Source organism: Pygocentrus nattereri, chromosome 26, assembly GCF_015220715.1.
Source record: "Pygocentrus nattereri isolate fPygNat1 chromosome 26, fPygNat1.pri, whole genome shotgun sequence".
Classification (NCBI taxonomy): Eukaryota; Metazoa; Chordata; class Actinopteri; order Characiformes; family Serrasalmidae; genus Pygocentrus; species Pygocentrus nattereri.
Window position 1 is genome coordinate 23,367,501 of NC_051236.1, and position 18,719 is coordinate 23,386,219.

The window sequence follows — 18,719 nt, forward strand, 5'->3', positions numbered from 1 at the left end:
CAGCAAGATATAGACATCAGTCTGCGTGAAGCAATCAGGGTCCTAGTTGTCCATCATAATGAATACGTCTGAGTACGTAAAGGAGAAAATGCTGGGCTTTTATTTCTTATGTGAGGTTTTAACCTCATACCAATACACACACAGAGTGACTGACGACTCTAGCTTTGCAGAGAATGTATGGCTGCAACAACACGTCTTTCTGATTAATGTATTGATTATAAAGAAGATAATGTGATTATATTGACTCAGTGTACATACTAAGGCTGGAATATATATACACACACACACACACACACACACACACACACACACACACACACACATATATGTATGTATGCATGTATACATTGGCATACCATGATATTGCTTCTCAGTTTCAGTTGCATTTAAGCAATATATTTCATATATAATGAATATTCATGTTTTTTTTTTTGTTTTTAGTTTTAATATTGGATCCTGTGTGCTTTATTCTTGGTATCCAGGAGCAGACACTAAACTAGCATCTGTGAAATCTGCTGCACTTGAAAAAATGGTTCTAGGTTTTTCTTTCTGTGAAGTGGTTATACACATAAACATGTGTAACATCCATATTTCTTTAGCTTTGCTTGTTTTGGCCATTATTACATTAATGCAACACATGAAATACATGTGCAACCACAATCATGTCAATTCAAAGTACCACTGTACATTTTGGTGCTCCAGATTGTTTTGAAAGAACAGTTTAAAATCCAGACTCTGATGTTTGCTTGATGTTTATAATATTGCATAAGACTCACTTTTGTGATGGTTTGTTTATAAGTAGAATAGTCCAATCAAAGCAAACCACATGGTCTTACTCTTCCTGAGATGATGACTGCCCTCCTGTTCTGCTGAACGCTGTTGGAAGACTGACCATAAGGGCTTCCTCATCACCATCACCAACTTGCTCTCCTGTTCATTTGTGCCAACTGCAACACCCTCAATTACATCACTGTGCCATCCAGATGTACCAGCATTCAGATAGGATGGGACCGTTTCAGCTCACTCCCACTTTTCATAAAGACTCAGTCAGAGACTGCCTCAGTCAGAGACTGCCTCAGTCAGAGACCGCCTCAGTCAGAGACCGCCTCTACCAGTGCAGTTTCTAAAGCTTTACCATTCAGACTTCAAACAGAGATCCTCTTAGCTTTTATTTGGTATTTAGCTAACTCAACTGTAAATACTGTTTGACCAGAGGAGGATGGGTGTCCCCTTGTGAGTCTTGGTTCCTCCCAAGGTTTCTTCCTCCAGTCTGAGGGAGTTTTTCCTTGCCACCGTCGCTTCTGGCTTGTTCACTTGGGGATATATGTTGTAACTGTATATATTGTAACTGTATGTTTTCAAACTTCTGTAAAGCTGCTTTGTGGCAACATCATTGTAAAAAGTGCTATACAAATAAACTTGAATCAAATTGAATTGAATCTTAATACGACACCAATAGCAGTATTGTCTTTATTAATGCTAATTTAAACATGAAATATCTGATACTGTAATACCACCATATACATTGAAAAAACAGTAAAAAGTCCTGCAGCAGTAACAGTAAAAGTGTGTTTTCTCACTGATGGTAAAAATCTGCAAAGTGTTTTTGTAAAGTTTTTTTTTTCTGTAAAGACTCATTTAATTTATTAGACATAGTAATTTATTAGAAATACTGCCTTCATGAAATTCAAAACTAAAGACTAATACATTTTATTATTATGAATTCTATGAATTTTATTAACGTCACCAGCCCTAGTACATTTATAGATCAATCATAAAACTAAAATTCATGAAACTAAAATTCTGTTTTATTCTTAGAGCTTTTTTCTGAGGTCCAAATATTAAGCTATTAAGATGATAGTAACTATATTAGAGTTTTTATTGGAGTGCAGTAAATAATAAATATTTACTGACCACTGTTTTTTGATGGTGTTCATTGCAAATATAATCATAAATGTGTTGCCTTGGACATGAATAACCTATGAAATCTCGTCAAATATTGAGTGATCGCTTACAAATCAAAGTTTTATGTAAAGCCTTAGATGTAGACCTTAGAAAAGGCACCTTAAAACAGGGAGAAAAACATAGTTGAAAGATAGCAAATAACATTTAAATTGGTTCCTTAAAATATAAAAAAAAGAAATTAATTTTAAAAATTCAAGTCTGGCCAATTAAAGAGAAAATAATGTCATTTCTATTGCTAGTAATACTGGAAATGGACACAGTGAGCTAATAAATAAAAAAGTAATAAAAAATGGTAAAAAAAAAAAAGGTCATCGACCACAAAAAGCCATATTTAGTGCATCCCTACATGCAATATGCATCTAGTGCATACTAAACAAAATGTGCATGTTATGTTATCTCAACCCAAACTAAACCAATTTATATTCACATTCTGGACAATGAAGCATATATAACCCTTATTAAACTTCACCTCAGTAGTAATAATAACAAGCTCTTGGTTTGGTTTTGTCTTGTCCTTGTGCTCAGCTCATATAAGATACAATTTATGTTATATTTAGACACAATTCACACTACATTTAGACCACATTCACAGTACATTATGACACCATTCACACTACACAGGCAGATATGAAGATCTAAAGTTGAAAGAAAATACAAAAATCTCATAGAAATACAAATCACAATACAAAGCAAAGCTTGTGCCCCGCTGTTTGCTGTCCCACTTAGATTAATGAATTTATTTGGGCTGTGCCAAATGCGACTGTGTTCTGTTTTGAACTGAGAACATGAATCTCTTGAGCTTTTCAGCTCAGTTTGTTTTATGGGATTTGACTATTCATTCTTTAAGTTTCTGTTTATAAAAAACAATATACTTAATTTCGGCCTTTTGTGGTCTGACCAGATAATAACTGTGCACACAAATTATGTGAAAACTGAATAAGAAAGCAGAACAGTGCCTTAAGATCTTGATGCCATGGCTTCACTAATACCATAATGAATCTGTAGAGCAGAAAAAGGTAAAAACCCAGGAGACTTGTTACAGTTAGTACTTCAATAACTAATAAAAACAAACAAATAAACCCTAAGGGAACACTCTAATTATCTGCTGCATTAACATGGCCAAAAAAATTATATTACAGCATGATTCAAATACCTGATGGTTTGGTACATATTACAGTTAACACCAAAAGCAGTGCTAATTGTTGTTTCTCTTGTCTGAATTTCTGCAAGGCTGAAGCTGGCTTCTAGTTTGACAGCCTTTTGCATAATTTTTTGGGTTCCACCTTAAATGGAGCAACAGTTACATTCTAGCTCCTGTACATGCCAAACCATTTAAGGTGGAACAGGAAATTCAGATAAGAAGCCAACTTCAAACTTGAATTCCTCAAGTCATTTGTCTGTCAGACACTGCTGGAATCTGGAAAATATTCTAATCTGGAGGTCATTCAGGCTTTGGTACCAGCCGGTCGGTGGTGTGGTCTAAGACCCTGAGACTCTGATGCAGCTGATCGTGTGACACGGTTCCTAAGGTGATATGAAAGGAAGTGTGGCTATTGCTTTGGCATGTTAGGCCAAGACTAACCCCAAAAGACTGGCCATTCCTTCATGTCCGTTAAGGTTGCAACAGACTAGAAATATTTCCAGTGGTATAATGATTTGAACCAATATACCTCAAACTATTAACATCATTTTACTTATCTTAATATTACTTTGATTTCTGAGAGCATAATCATCACCACTTGCACATTTATTGGCCAGAAATCTGTCTAATGTTCTTAATCAGCTTATCTTTGAGCTAGAGTTGCTCTCTAATACAAGCTGTTAGATAGTCTCTGTTGGTTTTTTGATTTATTTATTTATTTAGCCTGCAATAATATTCCTTTCTGATTCAGTAAATCATGTGCACAGATGTGAACCATGATCAGTCAGGAAAATAAGACATATCTGCTGCTTAATGAAGTTAGTATGTGGACATGCATGTCACGATTGGCCCCTCCCAGTCCTGTCCATGTGTTCGTGTTTTGGTTTAGCCCATGTGCCTTTTGTTTTGGTCCAGCCCCCTCGTTTCATGACTCCACCCCTGATTGTTTCCACCTGTCCCTCATCAGCCCTGTTGTATTTAAGCCCTGTATTTGCCCCTTGTGTTTGCTGGTCTTTGTTATCTGCATTGTTGTGTGTTGGTTGTACTGGTGGTGTTTGTATTGGTCTTTGTACTATTCTGCTGGTTTGGTTCTGGTTCTGATCCATCTGTGTTGGCTCTATGTCCTAGGACCGTTTGGACTATGGCCCTGGATTTGCCCATAATAAACGTCGCTTATCTCCGCATCCTCGCTCCCCGTTACAGCATGACTATATGCATTTCTGCATTTTTGTCTTGGATCATTGTGATATAATATTTTTGTAATATTGACTACTCCTAGTTAAAATCTATTAACTCCTTAACAATCCAGGCTCATTACATACAGTACAAAGGCTTGTTGTTAGGTAGCTACAGAGACTTCATTGCAAACTAATGTTGGGCTCATGGCTTGTTAAGGGGTTAATGAGTCACTAAGATGTACAACATGTAAATTAAAACATTAGGTACCTAAATGTGTGTTAAAAGCTTCTACACAGTGTTTAATATGAATATGCCTTTCTGACGTCATGAACAGCTGCTCCCCGAATGACGGGAAAAACACAAGAAATCTGATCTGACCGCTCAAACTGATCCAGAAACGTATTCAAGAATTCAATTTGAATCAGATCCAAAACCACCTACAAATGTGGAATCTGATTGGAAAAAGTCAGATTTGCCATTCAGACTGCAGAAAATCTGCTTTGGTCAAATCAGATCAGTTTGAGCTGCCGGTGTGAATAAGGCCTTAGTGAAGAGATTACTCATCAGGTTATAATGTCAAAACTGACACAATGTTTTTGTTGCTGATCACACTCCTTACTCCCTACATGCCTTTTATCAAACGTTCTATAATCACATTCCTGTGTATGTGCATGTACACACATGTAAACGCACATGTACAGACTAACTGCACTCTGTTTCGGGTGTTCTGTGGAGCTCTAATCTCAGTCGTCTACTCTGCTTTTGTGTATTCAGCACATTTTGTCACAAAACATAAGCCGTCCATACAGGTTCTGCTGGTGTCCCTTCAGTGCATTAAGGCAATATGGCTGTTTTCCAGTGCTGACAACCTGGGCAAATGATTTGTGCATGTGTCAAATACCCACAATACAGCACAGTCGCCTGCTTTAATAGCCACAAACCATTTTACTCAATTGAGTGGCTTGTGCTACAGTAATTGAAGTCACTCCATGCATTCCCCAATGATTCCTACAGGAGAAAGAGAGTGAGAGAGATTGAAAGAGAGAGGAACAAAGAGAGAGAGTCCTTTGAAGAGATATAAAAAAATTTTTGCAAAAAAAAAAAATTTAATATATTAGCACCAACCTGTCCAGGGTGTATCGTGCCTTTCGCCCGAAGACTGCTGGGATAGGCTCCAGCACCCCCCCGCGACCCTGACGGAGAAGCGGCTTGGAAAATGGATGGATGGATGGATATTAGCACCAAATATCTGAAATTGAAAGATATGCTTTAGCAAAAAGATACAGTTTTCAGTTTTTCCACTTATTCCAGAAGGTCTACACTACAGCCGTGCAGGCTTGTAGATGTGGTTTGAGACACAGTATGATTTACTGTGAACTGTACAAAGGAAGAAAAACCATGTAGTTACACACAGTGCACAGCCATTTTAGACGTCATAGAGGCACTGTAGAGATTATGTTTATAGTTCATAAACAGCTGTTAATCTTTATTTCAAACTGAAGATGTATGTTTATGAATAGAAACAACAGAAATCACAAACATAATAATATCCATGTATCAATAAGTGTCCATGTGCCAGCATGATATGCGTGAATTGATAGGGGAGTCAGATTCTGGAATCTGGAGTTCCAATTCTGTTATGTCAGCTAATAAACTCCTCCACTACTAGCAAATATCTGCCAATACCAGTGTGATTCCAATATCAGTCCTACTGTAAAATAGCATTTTCCTTAGGTATTCAAAATGTTGTAACCCACTACTTTGGCTGTATAAATACACAGATGTTATTGTCAGGTCAATAAAGCACCTTAAATTTATTTCTGAGAGAGAGAGAGAGAAAGAGAGAGAGAGAGAGAGAGAGAGAGAGAAAGAGAGAGAGAGAGAGAGAGAGAGAGAGAGAGAGAAAGAGCGATAGAGAGAGAGAGAGAGAGAGAGAGAAAGAGAGAGAGAGAGAGAGAGAGAGAGAGAGAGAGAGAGAGAGAGAGAGAAAGAGAGAGAGAGAGAGAGAGAGAGAGAGAGAGAGAGAGAGTGTAGTCCTTCTACTTCAAATTGACCTTTAGAACAGATATGGACCGAGATATAAAAGAAAAATAGTACCTGTGGAGGACTGAATACAAACACATGCAGATTGTTTGAGTGGAGATTCGCCAACTTTCCCCGGCTGTTCAGTCTGCTTCCCCTCTCTTTCACTAAGCATGTCAAAGACAGAAATATAACTCAGTATGCTAATGTTAATCCCCCTCTCTTTCTCTAAATAACAATCGTCAGGATAAAAATAACTGTGAAGACTTCAGAGCTTTAGAGCAGGATTGGCCGGCCAAGTCCGGCATTAACACACTGTAATGAGATTTCAGAGGAATATGAAGAAGTGAGGGCAGAAATCCATGTTATGACTTCTCTTCTGACAGATCTCCTCCATCCGTGAGGATGAAGACAGATACATCCGCTCCATATGCCCTCGCTCCGTTCATCCTTCTCTCCGTTATATCCCAGATTTCCTCCTGATATTACGGCTCTGCCAGGGACAGTTTTTCTCCTGCCCATATTAGCCCGTGACCCCGTTTATTTCCTTCCTTCCTTCCTTTTTTTTCCCTTGTCCTCTCTTTCTTTCTTTCTTTTTAAATTTTTTACATTCTTGTTAAAACGGTCTTTTCTGGAATTCTGTGAAGCTGCTTTGTGACAACATCCATTGTAAAAAGCGCTACAAATAAATTTGATTTGATGATTTGATTTGATTTCTTTCTTTCTTTCTTTCTTTCTTTCTTTCCTTCTTTCTTTCTTTCTTTCTTTCTTTCTTTCTTTCTTTTTTGCACTTTCTTTATTTTGCCCTGTTTCTTTCGTCCTTTTATCCTTCATCCCTTCAGAATGATCAGTTTTTTTTGAGATGAGACAAAACAGCTGTACAATATTTTACATTATTATAAAGTGAAAATATATATGGACCAATATCTCAGAAAAACGAAGTTTCTCACTTTAGATTAAATAAAAAATATAAGATACAAACATTGTTGATTTCAAAACATGCCAGTCTCTCCGTATATGAAAACTAAACTGCAGAAATAGCCCATTTTAAATTCACTGGGTTTTTTTTATGTCACAGAAAACAACCCATTTCATACAGCTGCCTATTCCTCCTCCAGCAGTTTAGCCCTGCACATTCACACTGAAGTCCAAGGAGTGTTTCACTTCAGACTTTCATATATCAGTCTTAAAGGCACAGTGGCAAAAACAGCCTGTTTAATTTTAAAGGATTAAGAGAGGTTTGAAAATGGTAATAACTGTTTTTGGTATATAAAACCACACAACCTTTAAGCATTCCCCACAAGAAAAAGGTAGAATGCAGGACAAATGTAGGATATGGTCTCTTGATAATATATCTTATTTTAATGAAATAAAAATAATGATATGGTTATGTAACAAATTAGATGTAACAAATAGAATTTTAATGAAATTGTCTCCAAAATGGTCATTTCACAGCAAAAGGTAAAACATACTTAATGTTTGATGCAACTAACCTAAAGTTGCCAACAAGAAGTAAATTTGGACTAGTCCTATTCCATTCATCATCAAATCTTCACTCAGTATAAAGGGCAGCTGCTGTGTTTAAACGATGTAGAAACATAAAAAGTGAAAAAAAAAAGATTTTGATTTGGCAATGACAAAGAATATAAAATAATAGAAATAATGAAGTTATGACGTTCTGTTTATATTTTGGAATATGCTGGCTGCATATCATATTATTTTTGTAGGGGATACATCTATGTGTCCTGTAGGCCACAGTGAGGACAGGCCAGTAAGGTATCTTTGTGCGTTAGAGACCTTGGGGCCTTTTTGTAGTTGTAACTGGGCAGTGAAAAAGTGGTCTGTTGGCAGGTTGGATAGGCATGCCTCATTACCTCTGCAAAGTCATTTGGAGTACGGTGTTACCCTCAGGAGAGGTAAGATGGCCTGCTTGATTTAGCCTTGTTTACTGTGGTGTGGTAGTTTAATTACAGTATGTTTTAGGTGGAGGGTCCTTGTGGATTAATCTGCTTTTTTTGGAATGTGTGAACCCAAGACATGCAAATGAATAGATTCGTGTCTCTGATGTTCAAACACCACTAGTGCAATCAGTGCCCTTACACTAATGAGACTCATCATTTTACATAAATTAACACACAGAAAGTTACACAATGTGGTGTTAGACGAGATAAATTCTAACATTGTTCAGAGTGAAAATGCTAAATCTGCAGTGTTTAGTCTGCTCATGGATGTTTACTGAGTGGAGAAAGTGTGGCATGCAGCCTCAGTATTAGGGTGACAGCTGGACAAACACAGAGACACATGTTTAAACTTAAACACACCACGTACTAAACAGAGGCATGTGTGAAGACAGTGGAGACAGCTCTCCTGTTTCATTGGAACTCTACATTTGTGTTTGTAATGTTTTGACAGTTGAATAGTTGTTATTTATCGTCCTCTCAATGATTGTAGAAGCGTTTGCTGCCTAAAAAGCTGTGGCTTCTGGAGCACTTTAAGCCATTATCCGAGGAATCCTTCGTTTTAAACCTGTCGATTGTTGTAAAACAGCAAATATTTGGTGTTGCAGTGTTTTGGCTTTATAACTGTATGCTGATGTGTGTAGGAATCGGTCAAATAAACAAGTATCAGTGTGTCTAGGAATCTGAGCAGCTCAGAAGAGTCTGTGTGTAAGAGAGAGAGAGAGAGAGAGAGAGAGAGAGAGAGAGAGAGAGAGAGAGAGAGAGAGAGAGAGAGGAGGAGTGCATGTGCAGAAACGGACAAAAAGACAGTGCCATTTGCTACACTCGTACACATACACCCGCACACATTTCAGTTTGTGCTCCTGTGTGTGCTGGTGTGCTCTGGAGGCGTAGTGGGGGGATTTGTCAGCAAGTCAGTTTAATTACACCCACCAATTACAGCAAGAACAGTGATTTCACTGCAGCTGCTACAGTTTTCTTTCCCTACTGCACCTTCACATCCATCCATCCATCCATCCATCCATCCATCCATTGTCTGTGCATCCAAGCATCTATCCAGCCACCCATCCAGTCAATTTCAATCCTTTCATTCATCCATCCAAATAGTCACCATCCATCCATCTATTTATTATTCAATCATCTGTGCATCCATTCATCCCTCCATCTGTCCATTTTTCGATCCACTCTTCTGTTATGTATCCAAAAAACACTCATTCATCGATGTGTGTAGATTCAACTGCCAATTCAGAGATGAAGATTTAGAAATGTTGTAATCAGTTTTGACAAATCACAATATTCAATAAAATATCATCATGTTTTTGGACAAATAAAATTCTTGGACCATTTTTAAATGGAAAAGTCCAAGGCAAGAAACTCATGGCTTATTATTTTTATTGTGTACTTTGTGCTGCACTGTAAATAGCTCTTTCTCACTTTTGTATATTGTGGATTTAAAAAATCATTTTAATTGTACTGAATTGAATTGAATTGTTGTCTTCATGATCCATTAAATCATTGAACAGTATTTTTCCAAATGAAAGACCATCTTTTCACCACATCACCTTTATCAAGACTCAACATCCTCCACTCCTTCTATGAGACTGTGTGTGCAGAATGGAGCTGAATCAGTTATTATCCCCAACAGCCACAATGTAGCTGTCTGAGCTGCGTCAGTGCAGCTGTGCTCTACCAAGCAAGTCGGTGCAGTTGGTGCTGTGATGTGCTTGACAACTCAGATCTTGGTCATGCTTGGATGCAGTGAATAGTTAAAGATATATCAGTACTGATGGGGGATTCTTGTCTCTGTGTTGTGAGGGTGTGGGTGTTATCGCCAGAATAACCAAACGATCAGTGTTTGGCTTGACTGCCATGAGATCATTCTTGCACTCCCACCACCACCTGGCATCTCTGCTGCTTGATCATTTTGTGATATTACTTGAGTTCACACACCCACCATTACTGAAGCTACAGGGATATACAGGAAATCCAAAACTTAATATCACTTTCAGAATACTTTAAAGGGCCTGTATCCTGGAGAAGAACTTTTTCAAGTTTTATGTTCTATATTAATACTGATACAGTTGTACTATTCACCACACAGTCTGTATATCAAAACTTGTCTGCAGAAACAACTCATTATGGAAGCATTGGGTTTGTAATGTCACAAATATAATACATTATCTGAGAATACATTACAAAATACACAATACATTACATATGTCCACCTATTTAGCCTGCAGCAATGTAGTCTATTCACGTTAATGTGACAGGGAATGTTGTTACAGCAGACAAACAATTGAAAGTTGAGCTCCTTACTTTATCCTTCCTCCCTGTTATTGCTACCTTTAAATTAAAAACAGTTTTAATTTGACATGCTGGACTCTGTTGTTAACAGAATTTAACACCTTGTGAGAAAATATATGCTTAGAAACTAACCAGCAAATTGATTCAACTAACCAGCAAATTGATTCAGTTTTACAGGATGGTGCTGCCAAAAGAATGTTTGTAAAGTGTTTTTTTATGTTGTATGTTCAATATGTTTTATGTAATATGTTTTAAGTAAAGAAAGTCTTGACCAGTATATGATTAAAATTATGTGGACACCCCTCCTAACAATTGAGTTCAAGTGTTTTGGTTATACTCATTACCATATAAAATCAAACACATAGCCATGCAATCTGCATAGACACATTTCATGAACTGACTTGTGCCAGAAGAATAGGTGGTACTGAAGAGCTCAGTGACTTTAAACGGCATTGTCATAGGAAGCCTTCTTTGCCACAAGTCAGTTTCGTTCCCACTGATTTTTGCAAAGGCTTGAAATGTTCCTGTATTAATATTCAATGTTCTGAACACACAATTACAGCGTCTGTGGTGCTTGAATTCTTTTATTGTGTTTCAGATTCAAAGATGATTTGAAGAATCACTGCAGCATTCCCAAAAGCCTGGTCTTCTATTTCTCCTGGTCATCATTGGGACAGAGGGCATCTGCGCTTGAGAAAAAATGGCTGACACAGTGAAAACATGCCAACACCTGCTCTTAGCTCTCATTCTACTTCCTCTGGTAAGATTTTGTCATACAATCATAAAAAGCAGGAGGTTGTACTGAAATTGTGGGTGGTATGGAAGAAAATGTGCTTAGGTACAAAACCACAAGTCCTGCTCACAAAGTCTGAATGGCAGCCGTACCTTGTTGACAGTAAATATAAAAAAAATTCAACCAAGATTGCAACGGCATTTCAGAGTTTGATGTTGAGTAGGGGTGGGACCTCAAGGCTTCTCTCAATTATGTTCGATTTCAGTTAAAATAAAGCAATTCTTGATGCATCTGGGTTTTTGACTGCTATAACAAACATGTTTTTTTTTTATTTTTGTTGTACTTATCATTAACAAGTAGTATTTACTATGGTTTCATGTCTTTGCTTTAAGAAAACTGTGACCAGTTAATGACTCCAAACATGCATGCGTTAGCGAGATCTTCAATTTTTTCCCTTTTCCAAGCCAGGCTGTTCCAAATGATCCTATGTTACAAAGTATCTTGCTTTGCATAAGCTTATTTCACAGTGGAAGAAGCACAAAGCCCATATAAAAGTCTTTCAGTAGAGAATTGTGATGCATCAGAATCTTTTTTTTCCCCATCTATAATGATGAGGAACTGCAACTGCACGTGGCGTGTTCCCTCACTTTTTTCCGGACAGTAGAATCTTGTCAAGTCAGTGAAAATGAATTGTCGAACTGACTTTGCTTTTTCATTTTAAATTCAATTGTTCAGCACACGCAAGAATACAACACAAATACTTGATTTGCCATTGAATTTCATTGGTTTCAAGGTATGCACACTCACTTAGGAAATGTAATTGTAATCACAGGATTTCATTGGAATTTTTAGTAGCATTTGAGTTTGAGTTGAGAGAATGCTGCCATGTCTTATTATTGTGATACAGTGGTGTCACAAGATTTGCATTATAGCATATTCTAAAATATCGTAATCCTAAATAAAGGTCTGTTAATGAGACAGAGATGTTAAATATTCTGAGAGAAAGTGTAGAGATAGAGTACAGTAGAGATAGAGTACAGACAGACAGTGAGCGAGAGAGAGAGAGAGAGAGAGAGAGAGAGAGAGAGAGACAGAGAGAGACAGAGACAGAGACACAGAGAGAGAGAGAGAGAGGAGAGAGAGAGAGACAGAGAGAGACAGAGAGAGAGAGAGAGAGAGAGAGAGAGAGGAGAGCGAGAGAGACAGAGAGAGACAGAGAGAGAGAGAGAGAGAGAGAGAGAGAGAGAGGAGAGCGAGACAGAGAGAGAGAGAGAGAGAGAGAGAGAGAGAGAGAGAGAGAGAGAGAAAGAGAGAGAGACAGAGACAGAGACACAGAGAGAGAGAGAGGAGAGAGAGAGAGAGACAGAGAGAGACAGAGAGAGAGAGAGAGAGAGAGAGAGAGAGAGAGGAGAGCGAGACAGAGAGAGACAGAGAGAGAGAGAGAGAGAGAGAGAGAGAGACAGAGAGAGAGAGAGAGAGAGAGAGAGAGAGAGAGGAGAGCGAGACAGAGAGAGACAGAGAGAGAGAGAGAGAGAGAGAGAGAGAGAAAGAGAGACTCTTAGGCTGTCAAAACATTCTGTGTTTTATGTCAGGTTGTGTCACCTTGCAGTTCTTTTCAGATTATACATCTCAGCCATTTTGTTTCTGGCAGCTTGCCGTCTCCAGCATGTCTGCTACTCTCACAAACACAATATTCCCTTCCAGCAGAGGAGGAGAACAGCTTTTATTTGATACAAAATAGGGACAGGGTGACATGACCATTCCCTGTCATGCAATAATGTTTTTCCTTATTACGACAATATTGTAAAAATTTACTGAAAGAATTTTTAAACACACTAATAGAGACTGAAATCATTTCACCACAGTATATTATTATAGGTATTCATTAACCCTCTGGGGTTTATGGGCACTGTCTTGATTTTTAGATAAATTCTTAACTTCACCTGTAAAGGCACTTGCATACAACCTGATACTCACATGTTACATATCAAAGTGTTATCTATCAATCTCAGCAGTTTCACACAAAATATACACAGACACACAATTGTACCAATTGCAAAAGAGAGGCAGATGATGGACACACAAGTGTACCAATGACACCCAGTAAGAGGCAGATGGCGTGTATCTCAAATTCTTTTTATTGCCTCATAACTGTGATTGTGAGTCATGTATGATCTCGTAATAAAATGGAATTGCAAGGGCGATGCTACCAATTCAGGAACGGTTTGAACCGTATTTCTAGGGTGTCTTATTATAAAAATATAAATAGAAACAACCAGAAACATCTAATGTGGTGCACCAAGGGTTACACCCTTCACATTTCTTTACAACACCAAAAAATCCACTACCACTTTAATCCAGTTTAAATAAAATGTTATTTCACCACCACTGCTACTAAAACGTTTGCTTGTGAGAATCACACTTTCTGCACATGGTGGCACTATGAAAAGAGTTTGTATGAGAACTTGAGTTGGAGAGCTGGAGTTCTGAATGGCTTCTACTTTGAGCTAGAGAGCTAGATTTCCGTTGATGGACAGAGGTGGGACTGAGGAACAGAGAGAAGATGGTTTTTCAGAAAAGGCTGGGAAGAGGCTCCTTTCTGTGGCTCTTTTCTCCTGTTTCAGCACGAGAGATTATATAGTAACACCACACAGAATCAGAGGAAAAAAAAACATGCTTGAGTTTCTGGAGAAGCTTTATTCTTGCTGTGGTTTGTTAGTTTTGCTCTAGGTTTGAGTCAGGCCAGTATAACAGTATGAAGGTGTTTAAAAGAGATAATGGTATTTCAGAAATGCAAAGTACCAAATTTCTACATACTTCTCCAAACATCTATTATGAATTTAGGCTGGGCATGGGCTAAACATTAAAAAACAAAGAGTATGAGACAAATATGATTACTTTTGTGTATCTCAAAGCTGTGGGCAGCCCGTTTTCTGCTGTTTAATTCATCCACTTTGATTGCCGATCACAATACATGCAGTCGAGGCTAGTTAGTTGTGATTTGTCTACAGTTATTGTGGATAAGAAGTGCTGTTAATACAATTACCACAATAGGTTATTCTTTCAGAACAAACTGTTGTATTAAAAGCATTTATACTGACTACATTTAACAACATACATTAATTCATAGTGTCATTTCATTATGATAGATCATTAATAGGTAACTGTCTCATCCTTACTACAGACAAACCTGTCCTTTCTCCCCTTGCTCTACTTTCGGCACCACAAGCAGCAGAGAAGTGCATGTCCGCGGACACATTTACGTCACCCGCGCGCTGGCACCAAACAAGGCTCTGGCATCCAATGAGCTCTGGCACCAGACGGGCCAAATGTAAACTGAGCAGGAGCCAGTGCAGTTCTGCTCGACTGAGTGCTCCAGGCAATCAGGGACAGGCTATTCTCTCCCAGGGCTGTGTGTGTGTGTGACCGCTGCATGCTAACGGTTGTCCCTCTTATCACTCTACATCATTTTAATGTGCTATGTTGAAACAGTTGTTGTGGGATTTAAAGAATGGTACAGCTTTTGGTTTATGGTAAAGTCTATGTTTCTTCAAAGACATAAAAGTATTGTGTCGTAGCCAGTTAGATAATTCAGTGGCCTACTTCAGTCATGTGGAATGTGCTTCTAAAAGAGGTTTGTCCAACCTATAAACCTAAATTCTCTTTTCATAACCTTACCACTGTGGAATTGGAAATGCAGCATTAGTTTTTGCTGTTTAGATTGCAGATCATTGCCAGCCCCTTGGATCTATCAAGATGTAATATTTTTGTCATATTAAGCATATTGGAGATGTTACAGGGCACAGTTTCTCTTAGAAAAAAAAAGGCCTGTTGGTTGTCATTTAGGTGGAGTCCAAACTCTATAGTATCATGAGGCCATAGATGGACTTTTACTGTTCTGCAGTGTCTTTGTATGTTTTACATTGTTAAATCAGGTGGCCATATTTTCTACTTGGAATTTACTGTACTTATTATTTTATTGGAATTTACTTATACTTATGTACTTAAGGACGATTTCAATCAGTCATCCTGACTTTCTTTTACTGACTATACTCACGGATCTACATAGAGATTATTCTGGAATGAATGTCTAAAACAATCACATAACCTTAAATCACATTACTATCTATCTAAAAAAAACTCTGCACAAACATTTTATGTTTAGATTTAGTGATTTAGCAGATGTTCTTATCTAGAGTGACTTATAAAACATGCAACAGTAGAAGGCAAAGCATTGCAGAGTACCTGGAAATACTACAAGAATCTATAACCTGAGAGAAAATTGCACAACAGTTTGTTCCACAACTTAGGGGCAAGGGCAGTAAAGCTTTGAGACCTAACCTTATAGCCCTACATTTTAAGTATGAACATATGAAGAATCAAAATCAAAAGCCTAAGATTTTATGCAGGTGTGTAGTTCTGAACCAAGGTCTCATGGAAGAACTTCAGGAGGTTGTGGACCAGCCACATAATTCTGAATGCTGTGTAGAGGAGATATGGGGTATGAGGAAAGGCCTGCAAGGAGCCACCCCTGTCATCAGGAAGAGTTGTAGTCTCCTGATGTTGTATATTAGGAATCTGCAGGATCTCATAGTAGATTTACATGATGAGGGGAATTAAGATGAGTCAATAGTGTTAGAGAGGTCCAGTGTTGGGGAGGTAGATGAGTTCTCTCTTGTCCAGATTGAAAAAGATGTGAGAATGATAGTTGGATATATTCTGTCAGATGTTGGAAGTGGCTGGAAATGAGAAGTACAGTTGCAAGTCATCAACATAGCAATGATAAAAGGAACCATATTGACCATTGTTGATCATTGATTCCAGTGATTTAGTGTATAAGGAGAACAGAAGTGGACCAAGGACTGATCCCTGGGGATCTCAGCTAATGATGCTGTGCAAGGTTGAGAGAGGGCTGTGATATTCTTGGTCCAAAAGAGAATTCCAGTGCCAAATAAATGGAGCTGGAGTGTTATCTGCTAAACTGTCTAACTGATATGATCAAAAGAATCAAAACTCTTTAAGCAGAGTTAAAAGTCTTTAAGCAGCTGGTCCTTTACAAAAAGGGTAGGGGCTTAGGCCCCTGTGTTGAGTCGACTGTTGAGACCTACCAAAACATTCTTGTTCCTAGTTTGTCGGTATATTACCTTTATTTTAAACTTAAATAAAACTTTATTTGTTAAAAACTTTTAATTTAATCCCTTAAAGGGCTAGGGGCGGTGGGCTGGGCCAAGCTGTCATTTCTCACTCCTATTAAGAATAGCTCTCTTAGTTTGTATTGCTTTCTATATATTTACTTAACAGTGGACTTTAGGATTTCATAAGCCTGGGAATTTAAGAAGTTACACTCTGAAATGTTTGTTGGCATTCAGCACATGCTTAGATCTTCAGAATGTGTTGTGAATGCTCTAGAGTGGGTGAAAGTGTGAGAATGAGAGAACATGTAAAAGCAAGGAAGAAAAGACATGAATTTACTTATTTCAGTAGATCCATTGTTGTGTAGCAGTGAATCACACAGTGCGTTTATGATGGAAATCAGCTGTGTGATGTTGCCAGGCTGAGGGCAGCTGCTGACAGTGACCTCATAAATATGCATGAGACATTCATGTTTATTAAACATGATTCATGTTACTAGTGCCACACACACATAGGGAGTAGAGGGCTATCAGACCAATTAGCACAAAGAAAACTAGGGAAGAATCCTCACCAGAAAACAGCTATAACACAAGTGAAGCATTATCTGTATTCAAGATGAATGCAGGGAATTATGAAAAGTTAAATTATGAAAAATAAATATGTAATCAAAGTAATTGAGCCAATTAGCCAGAGAGCTAGTTGCTGTTACTGATGTAAAAAATGTAAAACAAAACTAAAGCACAATAAACTGAAAGTTAAGAATATTGTGAGAGTGCTTTGTGCTGTTTTCCAGAGTGTTGCTGCTCTCCAGTTTCAGTTTATTTTCCCAAACGCTAATGTTATTCAGTGTAATATACAGGGACACATTCAGCTCTGTCTCCTCAGTATTCACCTCCATTGCTGTACTATTTTAGCTACATTATATTTCCAAAAGTATTCGCTCGTCTGCCTTCACACGAATATGAAATTGAGTGAGATCTCATTCTTAATCCATAGGGTTTAATATGATGTCTGCCCACCCTTTGCAGGTATAACAATTTCAGCTCTTCTGGGAAGGCTTTTCACAAGGTTTAGGAGTGTGTTTATGGGAATTTTTGACCATTCTTCTAGAAGCGCATTTGTGAGGTCAGATGCTGATGTTGGACGAGAAGGCCTGGCTCGCAGTCGCTACTCTAATTCATCCCAAAGATGATCGGGTTGAGGTCAGGACTCTGTGCAGGCCAGTCAAGTTCTTCCACACCAAACTGGCTTATCCATGTCTTTATGGACCTTGCTTTGTGCACTGGTGTGCAGTCATGTTGTAACAGAAATGGGCCATCCCCAAACCCTTCCCACAAAACTGGGAGCATGAAATTGTCCAAAATCTCTTGGTCTGCTGAAGCATTAAGAGTTCCTTTCACTGGAACTAAGGGGCAGAGCCCATCTCCTGAAAAACAACCCCACACCATATTCCCCCCTCCACCAAACTTTACACTTGGCACAATGCAGTCAGACAAGTACCATTCTCCTGGCAACCACCAAACCCAGATTCGTCCATCGGATTGCCAGATGGAGAAGCGTGATTCATCACTCCTGAGAACACATCTCCAGTGCTCTAGAGTCCAGTGGCGGCACTTTACACCACCGCATTTGATGCTTTGCACTGCGCTTGGTGATGTAAGGCTTGAATGCAACTGCTTGGCCATGGAAACCCATTCCATGAAGCTCTCTATACACTGTTCTTGAGCTAATCTGAAGTTTGGAGGTTTGTAGCATTTGGCTGCAGAAAGTTGGCGACCTCTGCACACTACGCACCTCAGCATCCGCTAACCCTGCTCTGTCATTTTATGTGGTCTACCACTTCGTGGCTGAGTTGCTCTCATTACCAATCGCTTCCACTTTGTTATAATACTACTGACAGTTAATTGTGGAATATATAGTAGTGAGAAAATGTCATGACTTGCACAGGTGGCATCCTATCATGGTACCATGCTGGAATTCACTGAGCTCCTGAAAGTGACTCATTCTTTCACAAATGTTTGTAGAAGCAGTTTACATGCCTAGGTGCTTGGTTTTATACACCTGTGGCCATGGAAGTGATTGGAACACCTGAATTCATGGATTTAGATGGGTGACTGAATACTTTTGGAAATATAGTGTATCTGACCTGTTTTCATAGACACACAACACACAAAGGTAATAAGACGGGCACTGAAGCAGTGTCTGGCTTTTAAAATGCTGTTAGAAAAAAAATCCTCACAAGTCATACCACAGTTTTCAGTGTAGATAAGTTATCATCATCATT

At 38.4% G+C, this 18,719-nt stretch overlaps 1 protein-coding gene across 1 annotated transcript in view; it reads left to right on the forward strand.

Annotated features, from left to right (window-relative positions):
* The window catches only part of adcyap1r1b (adenylate cyclase activating polypeptide 1b (pituitary) receptor type I), a 46,804-nt gene that overhangs the window by 1,857 nt on the left and 26,228 nt on the right, over window positions 1–18,719 (forward strand). The window contains exon 2 of the mRNA XM_017721597.2: window positions 11,168–11,329. Within this exon, the coding sequence (XP_017577086.1) occupies window positions 11,270–11,329 (60 nt within the window). The 5' untranslated portion in view covers window positions 11,168–11,269. The remainder of the gene's footprint in view (window positions 1–11,167; window positions 11,330–18,719) is intronic.